General features: G+C 40.3%; 2 protein-coding genes across 4 annotated transcripts in view; both read right to left on the bottom strand.

Moving 5' to 3' along the window:
• The window catches only part of kiaa1549lb (KIAA1549-like b), a 73,097-nt gene extending 63,898 nt beyond the window's left edge, over positions 1-9,199 (bottom strand). Inside the window, exon 1 of the mRNA XM_059353081.1 lies at positions 8,698-9,199. Within this exon, the coding sequence (XP_059209064.1) occupies positions 8,698-8,917 (220 nt within the window). The 5' untranslated portion in view covers positions 8,918-9,199. The remainder of the gene's footprint in view (positions 1-8,697) is intronic.
• A 2,924-nt stretch (positions 9,200-12,123) lies between these two features.
• hipk3b (homeodomain interacting protein kinase 3b) overlaps positions 12,124-26,988 on the bottom strand; it is a 39,994-nt gene continuing 25,129 nt past the window's right edge. The window contains exons 4-17 of one of the 3 annotated variants that reach the window (XM_059347622.1): positions 22,990-23,109; positions 22,110-22,196; positions 21,433-21,617; positions 21,182-21,341; positions 19,745-19,868; positions 19,531-19,652; positions 19,105-19,229; positions 18,622-18,789; positions 18,151-18,471; positions 17,914-18,060; positions 17,568-17,830; positions 17,168-17,219; positions 16,125-16,264; positions 12,124-15,260 (exon numbers count right to left, since the gene is read on the bottom strand). In XM_059347622.1, the coding sequence (XP_059203605.1) occupies positions 14,749-15,260; positions 16,125-16,264; positions 17,168-17,219; positions 17,568-17,830; positions 17,914-18,060; positions 18,151-18,471; positions 18,622-18,789; positions 19,105-19,229; positions 19,531-19,652; positions 19,745-19,868; positions 21,182-21,341; positions 21,433-21,617; positions 22,110-22,196; positions 22,990-23,109 (2,526 nt within the window). In that variant the 3' untranslated portion in view covers positions 12,124-14,748. Of the gene's footprint in view, positions 15,261-16,124; positions 16,265-17,167; positions 17,220-17,567; positions 17,831-17,913; positions 18,061-18,150; positions 18,475-18,612; positions 18,790-19,104; positions 19,230-19,530; positions 19,653-19,744; positions 19,869-21,181; positions 21,342-21,432; positions 21,618-22,109; positions 22,197-22,989; positions 23,110-26,988 lie in introns of all 3 variants that reach the window. The other 2 variants (XM_059347630.1, XM_059347639.1) reach the window with 2 other exon arrangements.

The raw sequence follows: 26,988 nt of genomic DNA, 5'->3' as shown, positions 1-26,988 counted from the left end.
CAGATGACTACATTTAATGTGGAAGAGGTTGCTTGCAGTGAAGAACCCACAAAGAAATATCAACTTACTCTGAAGCTCTACAAAGACGTTTTAACAAACAGCTAGTCCTGCAATTATCACCTGCTCCAACAATAACTGAAACTTTGGAATGGAAAGTAAAGGTCACAAGTTTCAATTTCATTAAAGCAATTTTACTTTCCTAAATCTCCATTATTATTATTATTATCAAATCATCATGTTTTGATTGCATTATGAGCAGCCTGCCAAAACCCTGAACTGCTCAAGACCAAGCAGTTTTCCTACACTGGGTTGTTGGTGAGCAGCTAACTAAGTGCTAGCTTTGCTGGTACTGTCTTTCCTGGCTAAAATTCCATTTTTTTTCCATTTTTAATGAATTGTCTATAGATTGGACCCTTGCCCAGCAAAAAATGCTTATATACACCCACTGTACAATACTTGCATGGCCCCAGTCAGCGGACAAAGTTAGCTACTGAAGAAAGTTACACAGTTAGCATGCTAGTACACTTTCATGTAGTACACTGTGTACATTATTTTTTCACAGGATTGAAATAAATTGGTGGCCACACCACTTCCACTATGCAGCGAAAAATCCGTCATTCTCCACTCAACCGTTTGACTGTTGGTGTACGACATGGTGCACTACATTTTACCATACTGTCCACACTTCATGCTCTCAAAATAACAAGTGTAAATGCAGAAGTATGTGAATTAAGACACAGTAACTTTTCCTCTAACTTGATGCAGCTAAAAACAGAGTAAAAAGAAGAGGGAATACTGGACTTGTGTTCCTCATGAGTATAGAAACGTGACCCCAATGGGACTGTTGTTTTGTGTCTGCTACATTTTTAAGTAGTAACTAGCATTGCTACCATGTTAGCCATACACCATTATAAAGTAATACTGTGTCAGGGAAGTCATTATCAGCTTGTAGAGATCTTTTGCCCACTAGTGGCCAAAAACTGCTAAAAAGCAGCTTAAGTATGCCTTATTAGTTCATTGTTTTACAAACACCACGGATAAATCAATAGGATTTAATGAAAAGTTAGTATTTCTTACTTGAAAATATTGTGTGTGTGCGAGCACACTTGCTAGCTGTTAAGCATGTAACATTTTGGAGGCTCAGTGTAACAAATGTGTTTGTATGTGTCAGTGATCTCACATTTCCTCCTCCAGCAGTTCAAAGGGATTAGCTGAAATGCCACAGCCCACAGAGCCCACTGTATAAGAATGCAGAGCCTACAGCTACACTTAGCATTACATTTAGTATTTTATTTATAACAATAGTAGACAAAAACTAAATATGATACAATGACATTGACACCATTAAATGTGACTGACGACCCCGTCTGTGAAGAGGCAAATCTCCCTCTCTCTTTCTCTCCGTCCTTCTGTCTCACTCATTTATGCACACCATGGATATAAATCCTTCTCTGAGCCATTCTTTTTCACTTCTCATAAAAATCTTCTTAAATTTTTAACATCTATATCTTTCAGTTTCCCATTAAATCACTCAAAGTTAAAGAGAATGGCTTCACACAAAAAAAAACTACCAGGCCCTTATAGCTTGCGGCATAAAGGCATATCCTATAAATCACACTTTAAACACAATGTTAAATAAGAAAAGCATAACCTGCAGGTGAGACAAATAACTCCTTTATCTTCCTTATTGCTACATGAAGTCTGGTGACATCCAGTGTAGCTATGCCCTCCTTTAACCAGAGAAGAAATTAATTAAAAACACCTTTGCAGGACAACAGGACCTCTAAACTTTGTCTCCTTGTTACTGCCTTTACTACTTTTTTTTACTTGAATACTATTTACTTTCTTACTTGAAATTTTTTTTAATCTTTACTTATTTACTTGTAGGCTTCTTTTTTGTTGCAGACTGCTAAAGAGCTGCTAAACAGATTTTGAATGTCCTAAGGACAATGAACAATGACAAAAAAGATGTATTCTACTTCTATTCTAAACACTAGATAACTAACTCAGTTTGGATCACTTGGTGTGTCTTCTCTGGCTGAATTACTGGTCTACATAAACAAGTAAAGCTAAGGTGATATTCACCAAATTGTGCTTTAAAATTTAAAACGTTTTATTAAAGCCAGGAATTGTCCTGAATAACTTCTTGAGAGGAACGTATACGATCATAATCAAAAGTTTGGTGACTACGTTTGCATTTTGATATCCAACATGGCTAAACATTTTATTCCTAAGGGTCACACAAGTGGAGTTTTAAATAGGCAGATAGAAAATCTTACAATTTCCAACAATTACTGCCTTTACATCTTGATTACTTCATGCAGCCTTATTTGAGAGATTCATAATTAGACACAAAACAAGTTGTTTTATATTCGTTCAAAAAGATGGGGTCAATCTCATAATGACAAGTCGGAACAGGACGATGTATTATCGTGGATCAAGATAAAAGACACTCACAATAAGTTAATTGTTGTGGACTTCCATTATCACAATAATCGTGAATATCGTCACGAGTGACTTGAAAAACTTGTCTAGCTCGCTATTATACAGTCCTGTGCTGATTTCCTGATATATTTTGAATTGCCACAAATGGCATAGTATTAGCACTATGTGGTGTGGTCCCTCTCTTCTTATCCTATTCCTGACTGCTCTCACCAGAGTGAATTTTATTCACTGCGGTCTCCAGCAAATTTACTGCAGTTTATTACAGATTTTTATGTAACCATTAATTTGGCCACAACCCAGAAGTAAAAGTTCAAATCAGATAGAACTTATTTTATCTTACAGAAAATCCATCTTCTCATTTGATGTATGTTTTAGTTCCATTTTAAGAGCTTTAAGAACATTTTGATGATTATCAGGATAATAACTTGAATCACAATTACTTTCGCCGGGATAATTGTGATTTTTCATATCATAGTTTTCATATTGTCCTAGTTGCTCTTCAGAATCTGGTCTCTCATGCGGTCTTTTGCCGTGGTACCCTATGATGCGGTGAGAACGGAAGCCTTGTGAGGAGCAGTGTGGTGTATTATACAGTGTGTCCCAATAAATCAGGCAGCCTGCTGTCCTTTCTCAAGCAGCGGCAGAGCCAAGCCTTTGTCTGCCATCAACCTGCACCAAACAGCCAAAACAGAGAGAGACAGACGAGAGAACAGAGAGCCACAAAGGTACAGAGATATACTGGAGGGAAACACACACACACACACACACACACACACACACACACGCACACACACACAATATTCCCTGATTGCACTGAACTATACAAGAGATAATGTGAGGCAGATGGTCCAAGATACTAATTAGAAGCCTGCTTGCCTGTCTTATCATTACATCTATGTGTTGTAGAAGTGCTTCCTTTGTTTACAGCGGGGAAGGAGAAAAGACTACAAACCTTTCGACTTTCTTCAAGATCTGATAGAAACTCAAACGAGCCCTATGAGTATGCAGAGCAGAGAATGATTGCTTGTATTAATATGAAAAATGAATAATATATATTTTTATTATTTGGTAACACTGTTTTCTGTGTGTTTCTGCCCTTTTCGCTTTTCACAAGTTATTGCATTAAGTTAAAGAGAACTCCCACAGTCTCCCTGTCAATATCTGCACAACATGCAAAAGAAAACAGATGGAGGAGAATATAAACAATGCTTCTTCTTTTTTTTTAAATCACTGGTTTTGTAAATTGACTTTTCAATCTGATATCAGTCTGTTCATAAGACAAATGTTTGCATCATGGCTGAGTGCAAAGCAAATAAAAGACTCAGCTGAAGCTCCACCTGAGGAGACACCATCTATCTTGACTGTGCACACACACACCACACACATGCACATACATCTTAAGCCCTCTTGACATGCTCTACCCATGACATAATTAACTGCTGTACATTAAATCACTGCAATGAGGTGAAACGAGGGAAATAAACAGGGAAAGTGTGTCCTCTATGCGCTCCTGAGAACCCAGAGCACCCGAAGACAGGTCATCAGACCAAGGGTGAGTCATGGGTGCTGTTTTTTAAAACCGATTCCTGGAATGCATTTTAACATTAACTGTTGTGGCAGCCCTTGAAAGGCTGATCTAGACAAAGGGAGAGAAAACAGCAAGATACTGAACCACACAAAACAACAAACAGAGGCAAACGAGGGCTGGGCTATAATCTAATGTGATTTAATTATTGCTACAGCCCGACCGATACTGGTGATAACCATATTAGGAAAAAAATAATTCTGATATCAATGTATTTGATGCACTAAAGTTCTTGATTAGATGAGAAAATACTTAGTACCTCTCATTTGTCAAATATTTATTTCACACATACATATGCAGTTAATCCATATAGATCTTATAGATATATCAATATCGAGATTGACACTTTGGCCATATTGGCCAGCCCCAAGGCAAACCACGGAGCATTTTGTAATGTGCAGCTCCATGGTCATTTTATGGCTAAAAGTCCCAGACTGCATTACAAATAGGAAATGGCTCTGAATCTTACTGTCATGTCTCTTTTCAATGAATTCCTAAGCAGAAAGTGATGACTGGCAACAGCTGAGGGATAGCATCTCATACAGCAAGAGGTCCTTGAGGTTAACCCCTGTCAAAACGGAGCTGTCAGCACTCATAAGCAATGGTCGGGCCGCGATAGTAGGAGTAAACAGAGCTGACGTCAGAAGACAATCGTTTGATTGTGGAAGGACCAAAAAATGCCTTTGCATAGCTTGCTCTTCTGTGTGTCCTCCAGCTGCTGCTGAGCATAGTATCAAAAGCTGTGTTAATGTGAAAACCATAAACCAGACAAGAAATCCTGCAAGTGTATTAAATATCAATCTAACTGCATGAGAAACGCTTCATCTTTGCAGCCACATTACTCCAGATACCACTGTCCTCTGCTCTGCTGGCTGTTGAAGGGTTTAAGGGGGGGGGTTATTGTTGGACAAAAAAATTGGCGTTCCCATAGTAACCACATGTTTTACCGGTTTCACACATTAAGGGGATGAAGCTGTGAGTCAGGATGTTACCAGCTCAAAGCAACTGAAGATGTTTTTCATTTAGTAAACCTTAAACACGCACAAACACACATGCACATCACAGACACAAGCACAGCAGTAAAACCTGACTGATAATGGGCTTTTAAAGCAGATACTAGTTCAGCAACTGCAGAGGAGAAGCCAACATGAGACAGTTGATACCAGACTGTATTTTAAAGATCCTATATAATAAAAAGTGAGATTTCCAAGTCTTATTTGACTTTAAATAGTCTAACTGCCATATAAATACTGTTAAGGTATCAAACTACTCATGCCACACAAAAATTCACACAGTCCGTATTCAGAAACTGTGTCTTTACAGTGTTTCAGGATTTTGTAAGGTTGTGATGTCACAACTACACTACAGATATAAAGTGTCACTACAGTGCCATTACAATCATTCCCCAGCTGTAATGTCGATGCAGAGGAGTCGAGAGTGCAAATGCAGAAGATCCAGGAAAACTGACCAATAAGCAGCACACACTAGGCATTTTCAAGACGGGGCTTAAAGAGACAGGTACATTCAAACAGGTACATACAGGTATATTCAAACACTGTTTGAGGAAAAAGTAGTGCAATACAATGTACATCAACTTGATAACCTGGTATGTGATTTTCCCAACCCAAAGGCATATTGTGATGTATGGTCAATGTAAGAAGAAGGCTTTTACCACTGCAAGTACCACTGTACTACCTTTTCAAAATATAAAATATGTATAGCTCACTTGATAGGACTCATTGAAATATTTTTTTATGTGAGGTAATATGTGGCCAGAGGTAACTGTGGCAGTAAAAAAAATGAATCAGTGGCCCACCATCAATGAATAAATGTAACTGAGGGAGAAATCAGCCTGGTCTCCCAAAAGTTACATTCCCAAGTAACTGCAATAACCTTTTTAGGGAGACATATTTGCTACAGGTTTACATATATCACATACATATTGATAATCAAAGTCTGCCGATGTCAGCGCATCAAGAATGTTGGGGATAGGTCACAGGACCTTACCAGGGGACTCCTGTTCATGTCCTGTGTGAAACTGAATGTCATTTTTTACTTATTGACATAACAAGCATACTCATTTCAAGCCAATCCATGATTTCTTAATAAATCTTACCAAGTAGTTTTGGTACCTACCTAACTAAACTGCAAGTGTTTCACAATATTAACCACATGTTTAAAACTGCAACTATTATCTCTGTTTTGACTCCTATGCACAGAAGAGCAACTAAAGTTGTGATTAGTGTTTGTAAAACCCATGACTGTCTTTTATGATAGTGACCATTGATAGCAATGATCATATGTGTTACACAGGTCAACATGTGATGAAATGTCTGAGAAGCTACAGCTCTTTCTTTGAAGCTAAAAAAATATACTGAATTCTTTAAAAATCCATCTTTATTCATTTCACCACTCTATTGGAAGCTTGAGAAAAAAATCTTATGAATTACTTAGGCATACTATGAATAGCATAATGTGACATCCTCAAATGTCTTTGACCAAAACTTGTATTCACCATTTTTATTTGAAAAAATGTTATCAAATAGTTGCCGATTGCTTTTCTGTTAATCGACTAATCAACAAATTGGCTTAGCTGTAATTGGATGTATAATGTACTATACTGTACTTGCATTCTTACCAGTTGAGTGACCAATTGATGCTTCCTACCAACTAGGATATCAATTACCACGAGAAACTTTAGCCGATAGACTCCAAACCTGAATATAATTCACAAATCTGGAGTTCGTCAATGTATACCTCTCCAGGCAGTTTCAATGTCTTTTGACTTAAAATATGCAGAGAACTATAATGGCTTAAAATTAACGTTGACACCATTAATTTTACTCACTTTCCCTGACAACATGGTGACGTAAAAAAGACAAGTCACGTGACGTACGCAGCTCTATACCTGATTAATTTAATAAGGTAAGTTTCTGCATAAAAACAGATCCAGTTTATCAGAATGGGTCCATCCCTAATTTACTGAATAATGAATCCCATTGAAGATCCATAAGGAACCATGAATGAGGAGATTCTGAATAATCAAAATCTTAGAAGTTACATTAAAATCATTAGAGAGGGCAGAGGTATGCTACCTGTTAAGAACTGCTAACTTAACAGATACACAAAAGCATACCCATTGTGGCTGTAATATAACCTAGGGTCATTTGTTGGAGCTAGGAGAGCATCATCCATGTTTCAAACCACTGTTTCAACGACGAAAATGCCACATACAAACTAATGTAAACATTTATTCATCCAGTTTAAAAACCCACAGAATCCAACATCTATCCTCAGTAAATCTTTTACCTTTCTTTTTTTATCTACATAAAAGACTACAGTCTCAGTGTGCAGTTTCCTGTCCCTAGATACTGATGTATGTGAATAATGAAAGTACTCTGGTGTCTCTTTTCCCAAATATGTACTGTATAGCTCAGGTGCTGCTGCTGCTGCTGGGCTCATGTGTTTAAGAATGGATGTGCTGACTGTGAGAAGGAGGAGGTGGAGGTGGGAGGGAGGGAGGGAGGGAGGGAGGAGGAGGAGACTCTGCTACTGTAGCAGTGCATCAGCAGAGGTGAGACGAGCAGCCACTACATCATAGTTTGCAGACTGGAGGGAGGTGATGGAGCTACTGTTGGCTACACACACTCAACATCTTGTTTTGTCTCCAATGCCATCCGCACTGAGGTGGTGTAAATAGACACATGAGGGGGGGGAAGGGTGATGCAGCCAAAACAGAGCACATGCAGAGAATAATTGTCTTTTGCAGTCAAGCCTTTTCTTAAAGCGTTCATGGTTGAAGGGCAGCTATGTCGGCCAACCTTACCCCAGCTGCCTCTCATGCCGCCAGAGACACACAGACCTCCAGTGGGCTACAGTATGTGTGTCATTAGTGCTGACCCAGATGCTCTGGAACACTGACTGTCCTGTAACTGCATTGCATTCCCAGAATAAAAACTCCCTTCAGCTCATTACACACAGTAATAACGTTTAATATAATGCAAATGCAAGCACAATTAAATGCCTGCTGCAGAACAAAGGGGAAAAGGAAGTTGAGATGAGAGACAAAGTTGAGGTTGAGATGGCTCATAATGAGTCCAGCTGCAGAGGAGAGGCAGAGATTGAAGGTATGTGCAGTGCAATCTGATCAGAGACAAAAGAGTTGACTGGCGTCAGGCTCAGGTGGAAAGATTAGTAGGTGACAAGGGTGTTACATCACATACAAGCAAACCCTGGGCAGTCCAGCATCAACACCATCTCTCACACAACATATCATGTTAGTGCGGTCAGTAAGGGGAATGGATCCAGAATAATAGTCGTTTGGATATTATGCCTGGCTGCGCAATTTCCATTGCAATAACAGCCTTCTGCGAGCATCTAAAATATGTAAAGAGCAATAGGCGTCTGGAAAACAGTTTTTTTTTTCTTTCATAAAAATGATAGCCTACAGCAAGCTACCGAGCCATCCACACAGTCTGTATGTGAATCATGCACCCAGCAGCAATAAATGTGCGGATTACAAAACGCTGCCTGTGTGAAACAAAAGACTCATTTTCCACCCAATATGTTTCCAACTCCTCACAATAGATGTCACTCAGGTTTACAGAGGTAAATGCAACACATCAGCATGTGTTTTGCTGGAGCAGATAGCTCGGCAGTGTGCTTACCCTCTGCGGCCAAAGCGCACCGGACAAGAAGTAAAAGCATCCCCACAGACAGCAGACAGTTTGCAAGCATCCCCGCTGCTCCGGCTCGCCACCTGGTCCTCAAACACCTCCCCTCTCCTCCGGCATCCGTCCTTCGAGGCGAGCGCCCACCGGGGTCCTCTCCGCCGGCTCCCACCACTTTGGGGTGACCTGTCCGCCCACTCCTCAAACCGGGAGCCATATCCAGTGGATAAGTTGCTGAAGTTTCGGTCGTAAATAATACATTGGATCAATCCTCGTGCGTGAACGGGAAACACAGCGGTCCCGCGGTCTCGTCGTGGTGTCCAGGGCTGGAGGGGGGAAGCGGCGTTGAAGGGAAATTAAGAAATGCGCCCTATCGCTCCGCTCCGCTCGGTCCACCCATCAGCACCGAGTGGCGCAGGGAGGCGCGCACACTTTGCCAAAGGTTTGACATTTAGCTGTTGGCGGTAAACTGCCTCGTACAGACCTGCTCCAGATGGATGACAGACATTTGGGTGTGCTCCGGGGACGTTTAACCGGAAAGTTAAGGAAATGGAAGCTGCTGGGTCACTGATTTAAAGTCTAACACCCCCCTGGTCAAACTGAGCAAATTAGCCTCTCTGCTGTTAATTGTCGGGAGAAAGTCAAGGCGAGCAGTCTGCAGGGCGACCTCTGCTGGGGGGATGAAGCCATGCAGGACTCCGTATAAGGCAGGCTATATGTTAGGCACACATACGATGGATTCATATTCAAAACGGTGACTTTACAGTTTTACCTCTCACTACCACTAACAGACATGTTAGTCGACAATATGTCTTGAGGGCTGCGATAATTTCTACCTAAAAAATCTGATGTCTGGTGTGAATACATGGACGGCTGTTGTACGTCCTTACCGCCACAAGATGTCAGCACAGACCCAGAAAAAATACAATGAGAATAGAAAAATCAGGTAATCCAATTCAACATAAATGTTTAATGTATTAATATTGAAAATAAATTATTTTATATTTCAAAGTATTTTTATTTATATTTAATGCTTTAAGGCATATACTATTTGTATTTCGACCATACACATGATCCTCATCAGCAGATTGAGTGGGCACAGCACAAAACTGGCATGAAACGTTCCAATTTCTATTTATCGTTTGTGGAGCAGAAAAGCTAATTAATCTATTATTTGAGTGACAGAAAATAATCCACAACGATTTTGATGCACAAATAATCCTTAAAAATATTTAATTAATCTAAAATACCAAATGTGCTCTGGCTACAGATGCCCAAATGTGAGGATTTGCTGCTTTTCTGTTACTCATCTATGGCTATTTTCTGTATCCATAATATTAGAATTGTCCTAATTTGTTGTATCATTTCAATTTTGAAATCTAGAAAAGGAATTAAAAGATGTCACCTTGGGCTCTGGGAAATAGAAAATTGAGCACATTTTTTCTTAGTATTTTCAGATATTTTATAAGAATCATATCAATTACCCAAAAAGGCTTGCCAGAATAAAATTCAAGTCAATCAATTATGTATGTATGTTTAAAAAAATGTTCATAAATTACTGGAATATGATATGCCAGAGTTACTAACCAGCATTGTTTGAGAATGTGGTGTACAAGCTGCAATATGTTCAGTTAGTTTTGTTGTCCATCATGTATGTGTTCAATACAAGCAAACCAATTGCATCAATACAATGATGGGAAAAGAAGACCCAGTCCAGAAGAGCTGCATCAATAGATTTTTTTAATTCAAAGTGAATCTTAACAATAATACACCATAAAGTCTTATTTTGACACTCACCAAAAGAGTCACCTGGAAAACCCGCTTAATGTGACAAAGTAGAGAAGGCTTGGTCACACCTAAATCACTGAGAACTAGAGAGGAAACACTATCGCAAACTGTAAAGAGACATCACATCCATAGAGTTAGTTTTCCCAGTCCTCATACTGTAAATATTGCACAGTGCAATTGCTACATGGCAAACTAGTGTAGCACAAAATAAAAAAAGCAAAATGAAACGAAAACAAAGCCACAAAAATCTACATGTATTAAAACAGCAACAGTTCAGATTTCATAATCAAGTCTATTTGATGAGCAATCTAAACAGATAATTCCATAACTTGCAGTGTGAATTAACTCTGAAATTGATACAGATGACCAGAAAAATAAGAGCTTGAGTAAAATAAACCTCATCAAATCAAACCAAATAGTAACACAGTAGTACATTTAGACTAATACAGACCCTGAATTAACATCTCTAAAGGATAATACCACAGCAGAGGATTTGTTTTCTGATATCAAAGTCAGAACTTTAATTGTTGTAATTTTACAAACGATTTATCTGTTAAATGTTACATGAATCCTCAAAAAAAAAAGGAAAAAAAGGTTATCCATAAACCCAAGGTGTCAATCGTGTGGAAAATTAAAAACAGTTTTAAGATTTCTCTCCTCTTGCATCCATTCTTTTCTTAACAAGTATGGGAGAGTTTATGCAGGCGCATTGCTGGTGAATACCTTTGGAGGAATCAAAACACAGATTACATTTCACATGCTTATTACTGGGGAACTATTTCAAGCACTAATGTGCCAAGTTCATGCCTTGTCATCATAAGCCTTCTTTCCCAAAATGACACTCGAGTTTGAGTAAAGCTTACAGGTATGAAAAAAAGCTATTTAAAAAAAAAAAAAATCATACAACCATATCAATGTCAGTGTTTAAATGTGGACTATTGCACTCATGACTTGACTGTGCAGAGAAACCACAATAATCATTTTCCATCCAGAACACAGAGCGAACATCCAAATAAGACTGGATATAACGCACGGCTCCTCCGATTTTTTTTATTTTTTTTTTAAAGGCCAGTGTTGTCAACTGTGCTCTGGTTACTCCCGCTCAGCCTTAACTTGCATGATGGAAAAGCTGCTCTGAGCAGACAGCTTCTAGGCAGACAAAGTGAAGCAACTTAGGTGTACATGCAAGGTAATGTAAAGCATGGAGATTATCTAAGAACACTTGGTGGTGCAATGACCGCACAATGTAAAGTATTGCATCTGCTGTTCAGCCAGAGTGACTTTCCAAAGATAGTTGAGTGTCATATCATTCAAAGTGTATGTGTGTTTTATTGTGTTGTCACAGAGAGGCGGCTATCTGAAATAAGATGAGCAACGCCACCATGTACATGTCCTATTTTGTGTTTGTTTGCTTTGTTTTTTTTTATTCCTGGTCATGTGGCCATTAAAAGACTGTCTACTCTATATGGTAACGGACTGTTGGTGGATTCTATGCTTTCCTCTTCAAATAAGAGTTGAGGAAACACCATCTTGAATTCTCACTTTCTGAAGCTCAAGGCACATACACAGTGCTGCTCACACTGTCTCAATTTCGGTAAGGAACGCATGACAATGGCCACATTTTTGCGTTGACAAAACATCATTTCGATATGAGACACTCATAAAGGGGAGAGCGATCTGAACACAAGGCAGTTTAGAATAACAAACTGTGAAACTGATATTCTAGCCAGGTATAACATTGAACAGTCAAAAGGGTTGCAATAAATATTTGTTGAAATCAATTTAACAGTAAAACAAGTTGTAAAACATTATTTTGGTACAGAAACATTGGGCTGAATTTATTTTTGGACAGTCTAATCACCCCAAACCCTTACAAGCCTAACTACCTGTATGAGTGCTTTGTGGCGAGTGCGTTTGCGTGTAATTGGTGGAACATTACAGAAGCTTTTCGATGAACATAATGTTTTTTTCTGGCATCTCACAGTGCTCCTGTAACACACATAAGAGCGCTGGTCGTATACCGCATACACGTACAATGAAAAAGTTAAATCAATCCTGCAAGCTACAGCTTTAGATGTGTACAAAACGTCAATATGAAAACATACAAAAATTAAGTTACATCGATACATTATTTATATGCAGTGATGAGCCCGAAAGGTTAATAAGGATAAAATACTGATGCAAAAACACACACCCCGAGAAACAACAAATGCAACTAATGTTCATCATCAGCAATACAGTAGTTACAATGACACTCCAAATATGAACGCAAAACACAAAAATCAAAACCACTTCTATTTCAGATAATTAGGGACCTATACAAAAATAGCAACGCTAGGTTTAAACTCAGAGAAATCACCTAATTTCACAGCTATCGAAGTGGCAATCATCATATAGCAGCTTATCTATGATACATTCAAGAAAGAAATGATACGACTTATTAATTGCCCAATAAGCTAGACAAAACCTCGGCCGTTTTTTTGTTTTTTTTTAAATACAATTTTTTTGTTTGTTTTAATTTAACCCCCATTCTACAACTACAGTATAACTGAGGTCTATGCAAACAGAATAGCTACCTTGCTCAGGAAATGAATTACAGTCTTTGGTGCTGCACAAGCAACTTCATTTGAAAATAAAAGACAAAAAAATACACGCATAACTAGTAAAATGAACAGATAAAATGCACACACAGCATATCTACATATATATAGACTGGTGCTACCATCATATATATATATATATGTATATATCCTCCCTGACGGAATGTATAAAATAAGCAGTCGACACCGATGAGCCTTAAGCCTTTAACAAATGGTATAATGTAAAGGGAAAAAGTTAACTTTGTCACACATGCATAAATGAGAGAATTGCACACAATTAACTCACACCTTATCAAGCATCTGTACTAAATAGTCTAGCTCTATAATATATGTCCATATATGTGTGTATATCGAATACTGCATGGTTTGCTCAGGCTTAGAAAATTCCATACCGTGAATTAATTTGCATTTTTTTCCTTACCTAATCAAAGCCATGCCCACCACACTTCTAAACATCTAAGAAACAAAGTGAAAACACTCAAAATGAAAATACGAAGACGAAAAAGAAAACGAATCAACGACTATTTAGATTGTATTGCAGTTTCATCAAACAGTACAAATACTGTTTGTAATAATAGTTTCAGTAAATAGAAAGTGATTATCAAATATTAAGCAATACTCATTACTTGCACTTTGTACACTAGTTCATTCGGGAAAAGGGAGAACGAAGAGAAAAAAAAAACGAACGTTTTTTAATGAAACAGTAAGCATTCGCAACAGCAAAGCATGCTGTTCTTCTTGTAAGAACAGAAAAGTAACTCACTACACACTGAAATATACACTGACTCCAAAAGATAAGCACCGCTATCCGCGATACATCACATCCATGCAGGCTATGCATGGACATATACACGTGTGCATATATATACTCACACATAGGATGCATCGACTGATTGGAATTTCAAGTGCTGCAGTCCAGTACATTAATATTCATGTATATAGTCATATATAAGTAGTAACATTAACAACCTCAAATATGTAAGGCACTATGGCTGGGGACAGTTATACAATGCAGCGAGTCTTGTGACACAAACAATAAGAGCAACGTCTATGCATCTTTCCGTTTACATTTTTGCTCATGCAAGACCACATGCAGTGTGAAGAACAACCCTATATAAATCGGTTAATTGACTTGACATTGCTAACACCAAAAGACACCGAAAAGGTACAAATACTTCAAACGCAGTACAACATACACTGTGGACAATGTGTGCATCTGTCGATCTAGAGCTAGAGACTGGGATGGCTTTACAAATATGGATGTGTCTTGCACATGTAAGAAGGCAATATAGAAAAATAGCTGGGATCAGGGGTGCAAAGTCTAACTATTCAACACCACCCCAATTATTTTACCTGTTTTGAGGAGTATTCGTAGAAGATCCAATGCAAAGATATATATCAAATGTGCAAAACACATTAAGTGTGAGTTTAACTACTCATTCATTCTTTCACTCAACCATTCATACATTATTTCCTTCTTAATTTTTGCCCAAATAATCCCCACCAATGGAACTCTTTTTTTTTCTTTTAAAGCTTGAAGTTCAATTACACCCAAGTCTACATGATTCAAAAAATAGCTTGCTTTCTCTGTGGTTGTGCCATGGTTTTGGAAATGAAAACCATGTTGTTTGTGGTTTAAGATAGATTTCGCCCTGCTCACTTAGCCCTCAGGTGGTATAAAGGGAACCTGGGCAGCCATGCTCAGATGTAAGGGTACTGGTTTATTTTGGTGGGGCTGAGAGGGAAACTGGCGTAGGCGGGCGAGGCAATGTAGGAATGCGGGGGAAAGAGGGGCTTGAATTGGCCCTGGGGGTGCAAGGTGGGGGAGGGCAGCAGCCGGGGGTTGATGCCCACTGTGACCTGATGTACGATGCCTGCCGGGTGGGAGATGCTGTAGGTGGGCTGCAGGACGGGGCGGGAGGCTACAGGGGAAGCCAGGAGGTGGGCCACGGGTGCAGCCGTGACCAGAGGACCAGGCGGTGGGTAAGACAGTAAGGTGGGCTGGGTGTGCGGGTGGCCCCCAAGGTGGGGGTGGGGGCCTGTAGTGTGGTTTGGGCTGCTGTGGGACAGGGTGAATGTGTGCCCATGCATGGTGGGAGGGATGTAGGCCTGTGGTCTCCGGTGGGCAAAGTTGCCGTTCCATTCCTGATGGCAGGAGCCGAAATGCTGCACCTGAAAGAGAGAATATCTGGCTAATCAGATTCACCATCTTCATCTACAATTTGTCTTTAAAGAGCCACTAGATGCTGCTGTGTGTACATTTTTACAAATTGATATTATGCCTCTAATCATTATTTATGTCTCTAGTCATTAACAATAACCTGAATTTCACCTCATCTTAATCTGTTTGTATAACATTATAATATTGCTGGAAATCTATTAAGTGAGCGGTATGACAGTAAAATGCCTTCACCCTTAAACACAGTTGAAAATATTCACCAACCAACAGTGAGCAATTCTGAACATGCTGGTAGATTCCATAGCAACAAAAGCTACTGTGGCAGATGAATTACGTTCAATTTTCAGTATGAAGTGTGCTCTTGGCGGCTGCTCTGCTATAAAAAAAAAAGGAAATATTTGCAATTCAAATGTGCTTTTTATCATCTAAAACGTATAGAGTGTAGTCACAATCACTTTAGAAATGACACTTTCTGGGACGATTTGCAAACTTCACATTCCAGAAAAAGGAAAGGTGCACTGACTTGACACTTCCTACAAGCAAACACTGCCAGTTGTGTTCAGTGGGACACCATGTCGTCAGCATTACCTCGTGATTCAACCAAGGTGGTATGTTAGTGCTTTGATCCCTGCAATCTGTTTTCTCATGAAGAATATATTTTGGCATCTTCAATAAACACTAATTCTCTGACCATACAAATGCATATTCTGCTACATCAAATGGGGCCAAATGTCCCCAATGTCCCTGCAGCCAACAACTCTCAACAAATGATATACACAAAGTTGAGTATGTGCACGTACTCTTGTGTGCATGTGTTTATGATTGTGAAATTCATGTATGTGACTGCATGTGCTCACCTGCCCAAAGCCTATAGGCTGCTGTTGCTGGGGCTGGAATGCAGGGGTGATCTTCTGCGGCCTGTTGAGGAGGGGCGTCGAGTGGTGATGTTGTCGCCCAGGAATACCTCGCCCTTTGGACTGGCATGAAGACTCTAACACTGATGTAGGAGGTCATGCAAAGGGGGAGGGACAGAGACACACAGAGAGACGGAGATGCCGTGTTAATGCAGACAATTTGGTGTCAATATCACAGTGTAAATAAGGACAGGCAAAAGACAACAAAAAGATGCAACCAGGGTTTGGATCCAACTACAACTGCAGGAAAGGCGACATTTGTGACAGGAGGCTTAGCAGTGATTTCAGCTGTGTTTGATCAGGTCCAAACCTTTAAACGTAGCAGCATCTGTCCTCTGAATATGATCTAGGTGTTTATAAATAGATATGTTTGGGGGGGATCTAGGAGGAGTTGGTAACTAAGCTTGTTCATAGAGCTTATAGTGGGTTCAGACCATCAGCTATAAATACACCTGGTAGCACTAGAATAGCACACTGTGCCCTTTTATGTGTGGCTTTCATAGCAATGGTTGAGAGTTGGGGTTGTGGAGGAGCCTTGAACATTAAAAAGGCAATATGACTATGCTTTTCTCTGCGGATTTGCAGTTAAACCCTCCACTTTATAATACCTATGAACAGGTAGCTATTAAAAACGAATTCAGTTGCTGAGAAAGACAGCGATGTCCTAATGACCACAGCTGTTAATAAAGCCCACATATAGCATGCGTAACTCTGCTTTAACACCGGAAAAAAACATTCAAACCTTTTTTCCTTTATGTCAGCCAGAAAATGTGTTCATGTTCTCTGCTTGACATCCATGTTTTGAATATTTCATTCAGGACATTAAATATTTTTAGGCAATTACGCATGTCTAATGTAGCTTTAAGTGCACATCCACACAGATACAGGGGCACTCAGAGTCAGTCTGGAGCCAGAATAAAGAGTGATGACAGCAAACAAATATTCACTCCAGAGCAGTTACTTCAGGGCAGGTCACCCATAATCACCTGTGAGAACCTCTGTGGTCTACAAAGACAGCATAATCCCAGGCCATGTGACCTGTGGAGCAGACAGCAGCAGTGGTGACTGGAGCTAGCATGACCTGCTCATGCACCTGCTAGTCTTCTGAGTGGATAACACCATCAGAGTGTACTTCAGACACAAAGCAACTGAGTGTGCAGAAGAAAAAGTGCCATGTCATGTGCTTTATTCATAGGATATTTTGGGTTCAGAGACAACCTGGATCTAATACGCTCGCCACTGTTCCTAAGTATAACAGATCACAAATTTCAGCATTTAAGCTTGAAACCTTATATGTATTATGAGGTAAATTCAAAGTCAGGCTTAAAAAGAAAAATACAAATAAAACATATTTCTCTTAATGATGCATCATACGTCCAGTTTTACCTGTGTTCCCACATGTTTCACTGACAGCAGGGTAATTGTTGTTGTTGTTCTGCACCCTCATTGGAGGCACCACAACAGTACGAACTGTTGGCTTGCTGGGCTCGGTCTCCGGGGCAACACACGCAACACGGGGCTCGCAGTTCTGGTTGCTGTCGGCGATGAATCGTCGCTGTGCAAAGGGACTGTTGCTATGGCCAGAGGCGTCTGAAGTGGGCGAGCTGTCAACCGTGTCACAACCACTCTCCTGTTCATCGTCTGACATACTGCAAACAGTTAGGAAGGAGGTTAATGTGGAACCAGGAAAAACATTTGCAGGAGCTTTGTTTGAATTAACTGTATACCATACCTGTTAGGGTGTTTGCAGGGTGAGGTGCTGGACTGGGCTGAGGCTGAAGAGCTGGTGCTGAGCGTGCTGTCTGGACTGCTGAGGGAACAGACTCTCTCCATACTGACGGTGCTCTGACACGCCTCACAATCTGCACTTCCTTTACACCTGTGTGCAGAGAGAGTTAAAGAAATTAAGTCATCATATTTAGGACCATTTTAGGAATATAGTTAGAAGGAGCTGATGGTCAGTACTCACTCCCCCATTGAGTGTCTTTGTGCACTCTCCTCTTCGTCGCTGCTGATACTGATGACACTGACAGTCGGGCTAGCTAGATCAGAGATGACCATTGCCTGCCGCTGCTCGTGCGAAACTGAAAGCTCCTCACAGTCTGGCTCCACTTTACAGCAGTTCTCATCATCCTCCTCCACCTGCACTGTTCTTTGATCCTCTCCTGCGGTATGCCCTTCCTCTGGGCACCTGGCTTCTACCTGCTGCACATTCTTTGCTGTATCGGCCATCTTTGGGGACTGGCATGCTAAATTTTGGACGTTCGTGTTTTGGGAGAAGTTGCTGCCCCTACTGGAGAAAAACAAGTCACTTTCAGAAAGAACCCCTTTTAGTGCAGGTGTGTGTGTGTGTGTGTGTGTGTGTGTGTGTGTGTGTGTGTGTGTGTGTGTGTGTGTGTGTGTGTTTTAGTTGCAAAAAGGCAACACTCACATGCCATACCTGTTCACACAAGGCTTGGCTCTCTTGTTTGCAGTTGGCTGTGGCCACACCACATGTGCAATGCCTATGTTGATTGGCTGGTGGGTGGACATGGTCATTTGGTTGGTTAAGAATGGCTGAGGGTGTGCAATCATGGAGCTGTAATGGTTACCATGGGGACGCACTTTCCTGCATTAAGGAAACAGAACATTGCAAATTAAACCAAAAGCCTTTAGCACCATTACTGACAAAATGGTCTCAGTCACTGGTCCCAAGGGACACGTATGACTCATCGATCATTAATATTCAGGGGAGCAAGCGTGCTGTTATCAGAGCAGCACAGCCATTCCCAAGGGTGTACATAGCAAGTAAAAGGTAATAAAGCACTAATACATATTGCTTTAGGTAATACTACATATTGGAATTGTAAGGAACATATCAAGAAAGGATAATGTTTCATAAAGATATTGTGCTGTCGCCCTCAGAAACAGACAAACTGCTTACCCCCAGTCACCCAATCTTTGTGAGCCCGCCACAGTGTCGGATGCCAAAGTGGTTGGGGGCGGGGGCACTGATGTCACCTGCTGCCAAGTGGGCACCAAGATCTGCTGTGCACGATTAGACCAGGCCTGTGGAAGTTTAGAGAAGCAGAGAAGCATTAGTCTTTTGTCCTCCTAAATGACTTCGAATAATATTTTAATAAATAAATAATACATTTACTTAACACATTTACCCAGTCTACACATATTAATGAAGCCAAGTTGTCCCCTATCACAGCCAAGACCTATATAGCTTTTTTTCCCCAATAACGTGACTTTTTTTGACGCATGAGATTAGGCAGATATCAAAGGCATCTTTGCATTGTTTCGTGTGGATGTATGAAGTCATATGAAGCCACTACCTTCATTCTTATTCATTCTAGCCTCTTACCTGTGTGATGACTCCAGGTCTGATTTGTATGGGCTGGATGGGGGGCGCTTGAGTGACAAGAGGCACAGATGCCTCCATTCGAACAGAAAAGCCTGCTGGTTTAGCCGTGTTAGTGGGGATTCCTGCAGGGACAATAGACAGGAAATATTTGACTTTAAGATATTCAATCTTACCACCACAAAGAAAAATAAACAAGGGAAATGAAAGATCCTACCTTGAATGGTTGGGGGACATAGAATGAGTGCCTGCTGAAACGAATCGTTGCATCCAAACTGACCACTTCCTGTCTGCAGTGGTATCCCAGGGTGCATCACTGATGGGGCTGATGGGGCTAATCCCTAAAAAAAACAAAAAGAGAGAGAGATATGACTGGACTTTTCTGAGGTATTACAATGATAAACAAAAGCACTGAAGAGCCACTAGATGGCAACATCTCTGTCAAAAGCAGTCTGTGTTTCAGCCAGAGAGAGGAAGGAAGCTGTCTTATACTGAGAGATTAGTGGGTTAGTTTGTTACTTTTAGGCACAACCCTGGCTTTTCAGTTGAAGACACTGGCTCACTTGGCTCACCTGTAGATCATCATGGTGACCTTGAACACATAGTTGATCTACTCTCGAGGAAGTTCAGGGTGCTGGATCAAAAACTAATCAAGAGCCACTTGCTGATTGATCAACTCCCTGGAAAACTGGAGTCACAGTATAACTAAAAGGTCTCCAGATAATGTTTGAGTCACTCTTTGAGACAGGCCTGACTGCTAAACAAAGAACAGTTAAGCATGTGCCTCTGCTTCACTAGTCAGGCTGCTCTCGTGCCTGGCTATAATCACATTTATTGAATAACGAGAACTAGGCCTATATTGTTCTGCTACAGCTCCTGCATGTAGCCCAACCCCCATACACATGATAGTAAACACAAAGCAGCCTTTCAGAGGATAATACTAAAAAAGCTGCCACATTTCTCCTTAAATTCTCCTGGAGAAGAAAGATTACCATTTACTACACTGCTCCATGGAACCAGAAATTATAGCTGAGTAGTTTTATTGTGCAGAGAATGTGATGAGTTATTCTTTCATCAGGGTTTAATTCTGTAGAGGCATGAGAGCGCCTTCTAATATTATCCTTATGTCTGCACTGATGAAACACATATGCAGTCACCTTTATTTTAGACTGTCACAGTTGTTCTTCCTCATAAAAGTAGCTTTTCAATCAACATTGAGATGTTTTGCATTATAAAGATCCACTGCCAAAAAAAGGGTCCGCTCCTTGTTTTCCTCAGCAACAATGCTGATTTGCACCGTTGCCATGACCTCAGAAACATGACGTGATTTTGTTGCCATGACAGCAGTTCTAGGACGCAATAAGATGGGCGAGTCGGAATACACGAAAGCAATAAAGGCGAGGAAATTGTCTACATGATCAGTCTTCACAGGAGCAGATGAACAGAAGAACACATTGCACGACAAGGACTCACACCATCTGTGATTATTCCATCACTTAGATATTGTGATATTTTTTTCATTTGGTTGGTTCCTTCGCTTTGAAATCTCTTAATTCCTTGATCTAAAGATTAGTGTGTGTAAGTGTAATGACACCACCACTACACATTCATAGGAATGGCAGATTTAGATGCAAACACATCCTGAACGACTTACTTGAGTGTGGACACCGGCAATCTTGCTGAATGGGTGGTTGACAGAGGCAGCAGCGGTTGTGGTCACAGGTCTGATGAAAGGACCTTTATTTCTGTTGGCTGCCTCATATGCACAGGGACGAGTCCAGCAAACATCCATGATGTGAAAACATGACTTCACACTACAGGCAGAGGAGTGACACAGAGAGTTCAAGTTATGTAGAAAGGTCAAAATGACAACATGTCTGAGGATCTGAGGGAATGTGGACTCACTGGTTGCTGTGGGGAAAGTCGAGCAGGTGTTGCATCGTCACAAAGGGCTGGCTGAGAGCTTCGGCAGGGGAAATCCTCTCTTCTGCATCAATCAACAACATCTTCTTCAGCAGGCCCACAAACTCCCGACGGTCTGCCTTCTCTGCCAACAAGTCACTACCTTCCAGATTCATCACCAAGTTCACCTGGAAAACAAACATTTTACTTTCATAAAATATCACCTATCCACCAACAGAATAGTATATTAAAAGAAAAAGCTTAAGTAAAATGAGGAATTTACATGATAAATCAAATCATTTTTTTAATAGGATACCAACTTCCAGAGAAGATGATTGTATGTTAATGACTAATCGTTGATCATAAAAATGAATTCTCAAGAATCTACTCTGACGTACGAAATAACAGACTGATGGTTGCCTGGGGAATTTCCAATTGTTTTTCTACAGCGAATAATGAGTGAAACCTGAACTTTCCTTTTTTTACGTTTGGGTTTAGCATTTAAGTGAAGGGGAGTTGTTTCATTTTCATTCCCAGTAATAAGATGTGTGTTCTGTTCATACAGCTGTGGGTGTACTTCCTCTGGTAAAGACCCAGTAGCCTACATCCGCTAAACAATTGATGTAGAACTTCCTCTGAAGTCCTTTTCGGTACATTGTGGTCCGAGCAGCTGAACATACGTGCGCTATGTCGTCCAAACAGCTGAAGATGTACTTCCTGGCTTCCTTTGATTTCATTCCCGTCTCCGTCTCATGCTCATCCGTTGACTACAGAAAAAGAAAATTTTTAGTGGGGCTGAATTCAGTAAGGCAGTTGCTGTGGTTAGTTCTGTTATGTTAAGTTATTTGTACATTCAAACAGATACATTTTTGTTTTTGGTAAAAGCACACAATTCTGAATTGCCATTCTGTTTATATTTAGGTTTTACACTGTGTCCCAACTTCTGAATCTCTGCTGTATTTTAGAAGGGAAAAGAGAATTAATTACAAATATGTTGTCTGATATAGTGAAATTTTGAGCTGGATTAAAAATAAACCTTTTCGATGTAGACTGCACAGCAATTGACTGATGCTGTATGTTTAGTATAGGTCAATTGCTGACCATTTAAATAAAGAAAAAAATAAAATAAAAATAGAAATCTAAATAAACATCAGTGTATGTTCACTATCAGCAAATTGCTGACCATTTAAATAAAGAATTATAATGTTGTGCAAAAAAGGTTTTCATATCAGCACATATTGGAAAATATCTACACCAATATCAATAGATAACAATATGATATGCTGACAAGCCCTAGTATTGAATTGACTCTTTCACTTTCTTTTGCTTAATCTTTGATAAGACTTTATCTTAACAGCTAGTCTTCTATGCATGTTTCAGTTTCTTTACTGAGAGACGCAGTCTTTATTTGCCCAAAGGGAGGAAGAAAATATTTGTTGAATGAGTTAGAGCTGACCTATGATTTTTACCATCAGCTTAAAGTGAAGCAAAACAAGTTGTTTTGGATAAGTAGAAATAAAGCAATTTGACATAATTTGCAGGTTAGTAAATATTCCTCACCTTTAGTCTCCATGCCGCATAAGGGGAGTCAGATTCTCTGCAAAAGAACCGTGCCGTCTTTGTCCCCGCATTCAATAAATGTTCTCCTGGCAAACCTTGTGTCTGAGAAATGTAGCGAATCTGTTGAGCATAAGGAGGAAAGCAGTATAAATCTTGTAACTAAAGAAAAAGGCAATTTTCACTGGTATAAAAGGAGGAATAAAAGAGTAAAAACATTTTCTATTGAACCATAAAATGTGCTTTCATATTAAACACGTCACATCAACCACAAGTGCTGTTTTTTCACTGTTATCATTAATGTTTCTTTGGAAACAACACATCACCAGGGCACTTCATACAGACACACTCTTACGTACTGGTAATTTACAAGGTACTTCACAGTGACATCACACTATGAGAGTTACTGTGTGTGGACGTGTATTAGTGGGGGACAGCTGCAGAGACCTTGAAGATGGCACATTCCTGACGAATGGCTAGACCCAAATGAGACACCTGTACTGAGGGTAGCTTGTGTTTATGATCTCTGAAAAGTGTCAGGGTCTTTTCATGTTCACTCTGATAACAAGGTTCCTACAGTCTCAATGCCAAATACTTTGCTGGATAATGATGCTCGTCAGTCAGATGCTGCGGGGCAAGTGTCACACACAGGTTTATGAAAGGAGACCAGTGAGAAAGCCTGGCTGACGTCAATCACACCCAAGTGTAAAGGACAACGGACATTAGAGAGTCAGCACTGCTAAGAAGCAAAGAGAGCAAAGAGCCACATGCTGAGAGAACGCTGAGGACAGTGAAGGCATCACTGGACACTTTCAAATGAAGCAAATAATAGGTGACCAAAAGATCCATCTCTCCCCCTTTCTTCGAAATACACAAATTTAGATGGAAGACAGACAACACGTCCTCATCAATTATACTAAGTTTTTTCACCCTGCTGCCTGCTAAATATGAATGAGTGAGTTTGTGAGTGAGTTCAATAAGGCACCTCCCATCTAAAAAGTGAAGTACTGTGACTGAAAATGTTTTTGTTGGAAGCAACTCATGTGTTGATCTTCAAGATGCTTATATCAGTCGGTTGCTAAGGTGCAAATATTCCAATATGTCTGTGTGTGTGGGTGGGTGGGACCTATGTCTATATTAGTTGGCTCAAGATGAGTTTATGACCAAGCAATGCATTCAGTGGGATTCTGACGGCATGCAGGATGAATGTGATAATTTCATCTTCCAAGACATTTAGATGGGATGGTGGAGATCCCCTCGCCTATTTCAAAGCATTAGAACATGCAAGATTGTGTCACTGTTGTTTCTCTCTTTTGGATTTGCTCTTTCCTTTAATCATTTCCCTGGTACATGCTGATTAACATCAACCAAAATCTATTTCCCCTTTCTAATTACCCTCTTTCACACTCACTATTCACAACATAGTCAATGATAGATGACACAGTCAATTCCAACAAACTTCACCCTGAAAGTACACAGACTAAATTCCCCCTATTTCCTGTCCCAAGCATAACTGTTCTGTTGTTGAGCAACATCATATAAACAGAAACAGATACAAAATAACAACACAGCCAATGTGTGTGGGTGGGAAAATTCTTGTGACGGGAAAACCCTTATTTTTCCTAGTAGGCGTGTCTCTGCAGAGATCTCACAAACCAGTGAGATCACTGGTGCAAAGCTACAGCTCCACAAAACTACTATCTAGCGAGCCTGGGCCTGCTGCAGAGCAGACAGGAAGCACAGGCAGCAGTTATTTTATGGCAGTCCAGATAACAATATACACCATAAAAGATGCAATTCAATGATATCCCTCACTGCAACAGATAAAAGTACATCTCAGCTTAGAATAATGCCTCCACACCCTCCGACCCACTGGGTGTAAAATTAATCTCTTCCACATTTTTGACATTGGGGTAAAGGCCAGTAGTTTGCAGCAGCTTACAACAGGAAAATTCCTTTTGGAGCATTGACGCTTCCAACCCTCACTAACCCAAATCTTATTGCTTCCCCTGACCCTGCCTACATCCTCTTATTCTTACAGATCCTCCAGGTTGCCAGCTAGGTCAAGAAAAACAAAAAAGCAAACACACATCATTTTGGTTTCACCAAAGAGTGTGCACTGACCCAAATGATTGAACCACTTGTACCTTGCCTGAGATAGCAACAGAGTGACTGATGAATTCTCAAAGAATTGATTGTGGCCGACAATAGCTAAAAGAATTGCGCATCGCTTGCAACCGTGATCTGACCCATCTCAAGGTCCAATTCCCCAAAGAAATTGCACTGTGTTGGTTTGTCATAAAAGCACTAATAATATTACAGTGTGAATATGCTCATAAACTGCTGCAGTTGAGTGCAATTTGCCCTTTTTTTTAAGTATAAATCTTGCCTCAAAAAGAAAATAAAAGTGACATTTTCAGAATGCCAGCTGGCAAAGACATTCCTCAAAACATTAGGGATGGAATTTAGACGTGACAGAAACAGTATAGTAAGTACAGTAAGAAAATGCACATTATCTTATTTTGTAACGAAGCTCATTTGCACAGATAGGGGCCAATTTTAAGACAACAGTATGCATATTACCTGATTTAAATATGTGCAAAAAGCACAGGAGCACCAAGCTACTATCTGCTTGACAGTGCAGATAGGAGTGCATTTCAAATTCTTTTTGTCTTATTTGTGCAGGTTTAGTGGTCACAAAAGCTTCACAAGCCTTTTATGAATGCCTGAAAGAGTGTAAAGAGGCCATAAAGAAATATCAACATGACAAAAATATGCAGGATGAAGTCATAGCCAAGACTACAGCGCCTGGGCTAATCATAGCCACATATAATGAGACACTGGCTGAATCGCGAGGTTTGTCACATCAAAGAGGTGAGCAGCCTCGTGCTTACAAGTGAAGTAAATGATGGTGTGACTTGGGGATGAGGTAAGGAGAAGGGAGGAAGGGAGGAGGAGCCAGAGTTATAAATACAATATGCTGTGTGGCATGGAACAAGACCCCTTGCAGAAAGATAAGAAGAAGAAAAGGGGGAATATGGGGCTAGCAGCAACTCAGTAAAGCTCCAGCCAGATCACCCTGTGGCCCCTGGATGACACCTCACACCAGTAGTCAGCTGCCTAGCTGTTTACTGGCATACAGTCAGTTGGCTATTTATTTTAGGCCATTAAAAATTACAAGCTTTCTATTTTTGAAGCTCTGTTATATATATATATCTTCAACCTTTCAAACTCACTTCAAACTCTTGTTTTGCTTGTAGAAACTGATTAATGATTGCAGATGCACTGCAAAGTGTTTTTAAGCTGGAAAGTAATATATCGAACTGCTGGTTTGGGTGCTTGGAAAACCCAAGAAGTCCCCATTAGTCCTGTGCTCCTGCACAGGTTGCTTTTCCCATCCAGCATGCAATTCCCATGTGGGGTGGATCTCAAAGCATAACTCAATCACAGAACAGGGTTTCAGTTTATTTCTAAAAAGGCACATGGGCCAGAACAGGGATCCTCCAGGATGTGCTTCCGACTCTACTACATAATGATTCTGCTAAAAAGGGCCAGGGTGGTAAGTTCAGTCATCCCAGAGAACATCCAAAGCTTAAAATGCACTGCAGGTATTTTAATCAGCAGACAACAATAGACAGTAACATGAGAGGCGCAAGATCCAACAGGCTGAAATCTAATGCGACAAACTCTTGCTTTCCCTTTATAGATTACTCATACCCTCTACCACAATCCTGCGGCTGTGTTCGTAGTGTATTTAGATTCAAATTCAGTCATCCATTTACATACAGTGGGTTTTGTTCTGTATCTGAAATGTTCTCCATCCACAGGTTCCTTCTCACCTATAATCTTGCTTTTTTGTCATTGTCTCACACACTCCCTATCTATGCCAACTTTAACCAATCCACCCTGGTCAACCCCATAAGCTCCTAGCAGTCCCTTACTAAATGGAGGAGGCTCCCCCCCAGACATCTCTAAAGAAGCTTTGCGACATGCTGACTGGCT

Source organism: Centropristis striata, chromosome 2 (genome assembly GCF_030273125.1).
Source record: "Centropristis striata isolate RG_2023a ecotype Rhode Island chromosome 2, C.striata_1.0, whole genome shotgun sequence".
Lineage (NCBI taxonomy): Eukaryota > Metazoa > Chordata > Actinopteri > Perciformes > Serranidae > Centropristis > Centropristis striata.
Note: the sequence above shows the minus strand (reverse complement) of the source record. Positions and strands in the feature narration are given on the sequence as shown.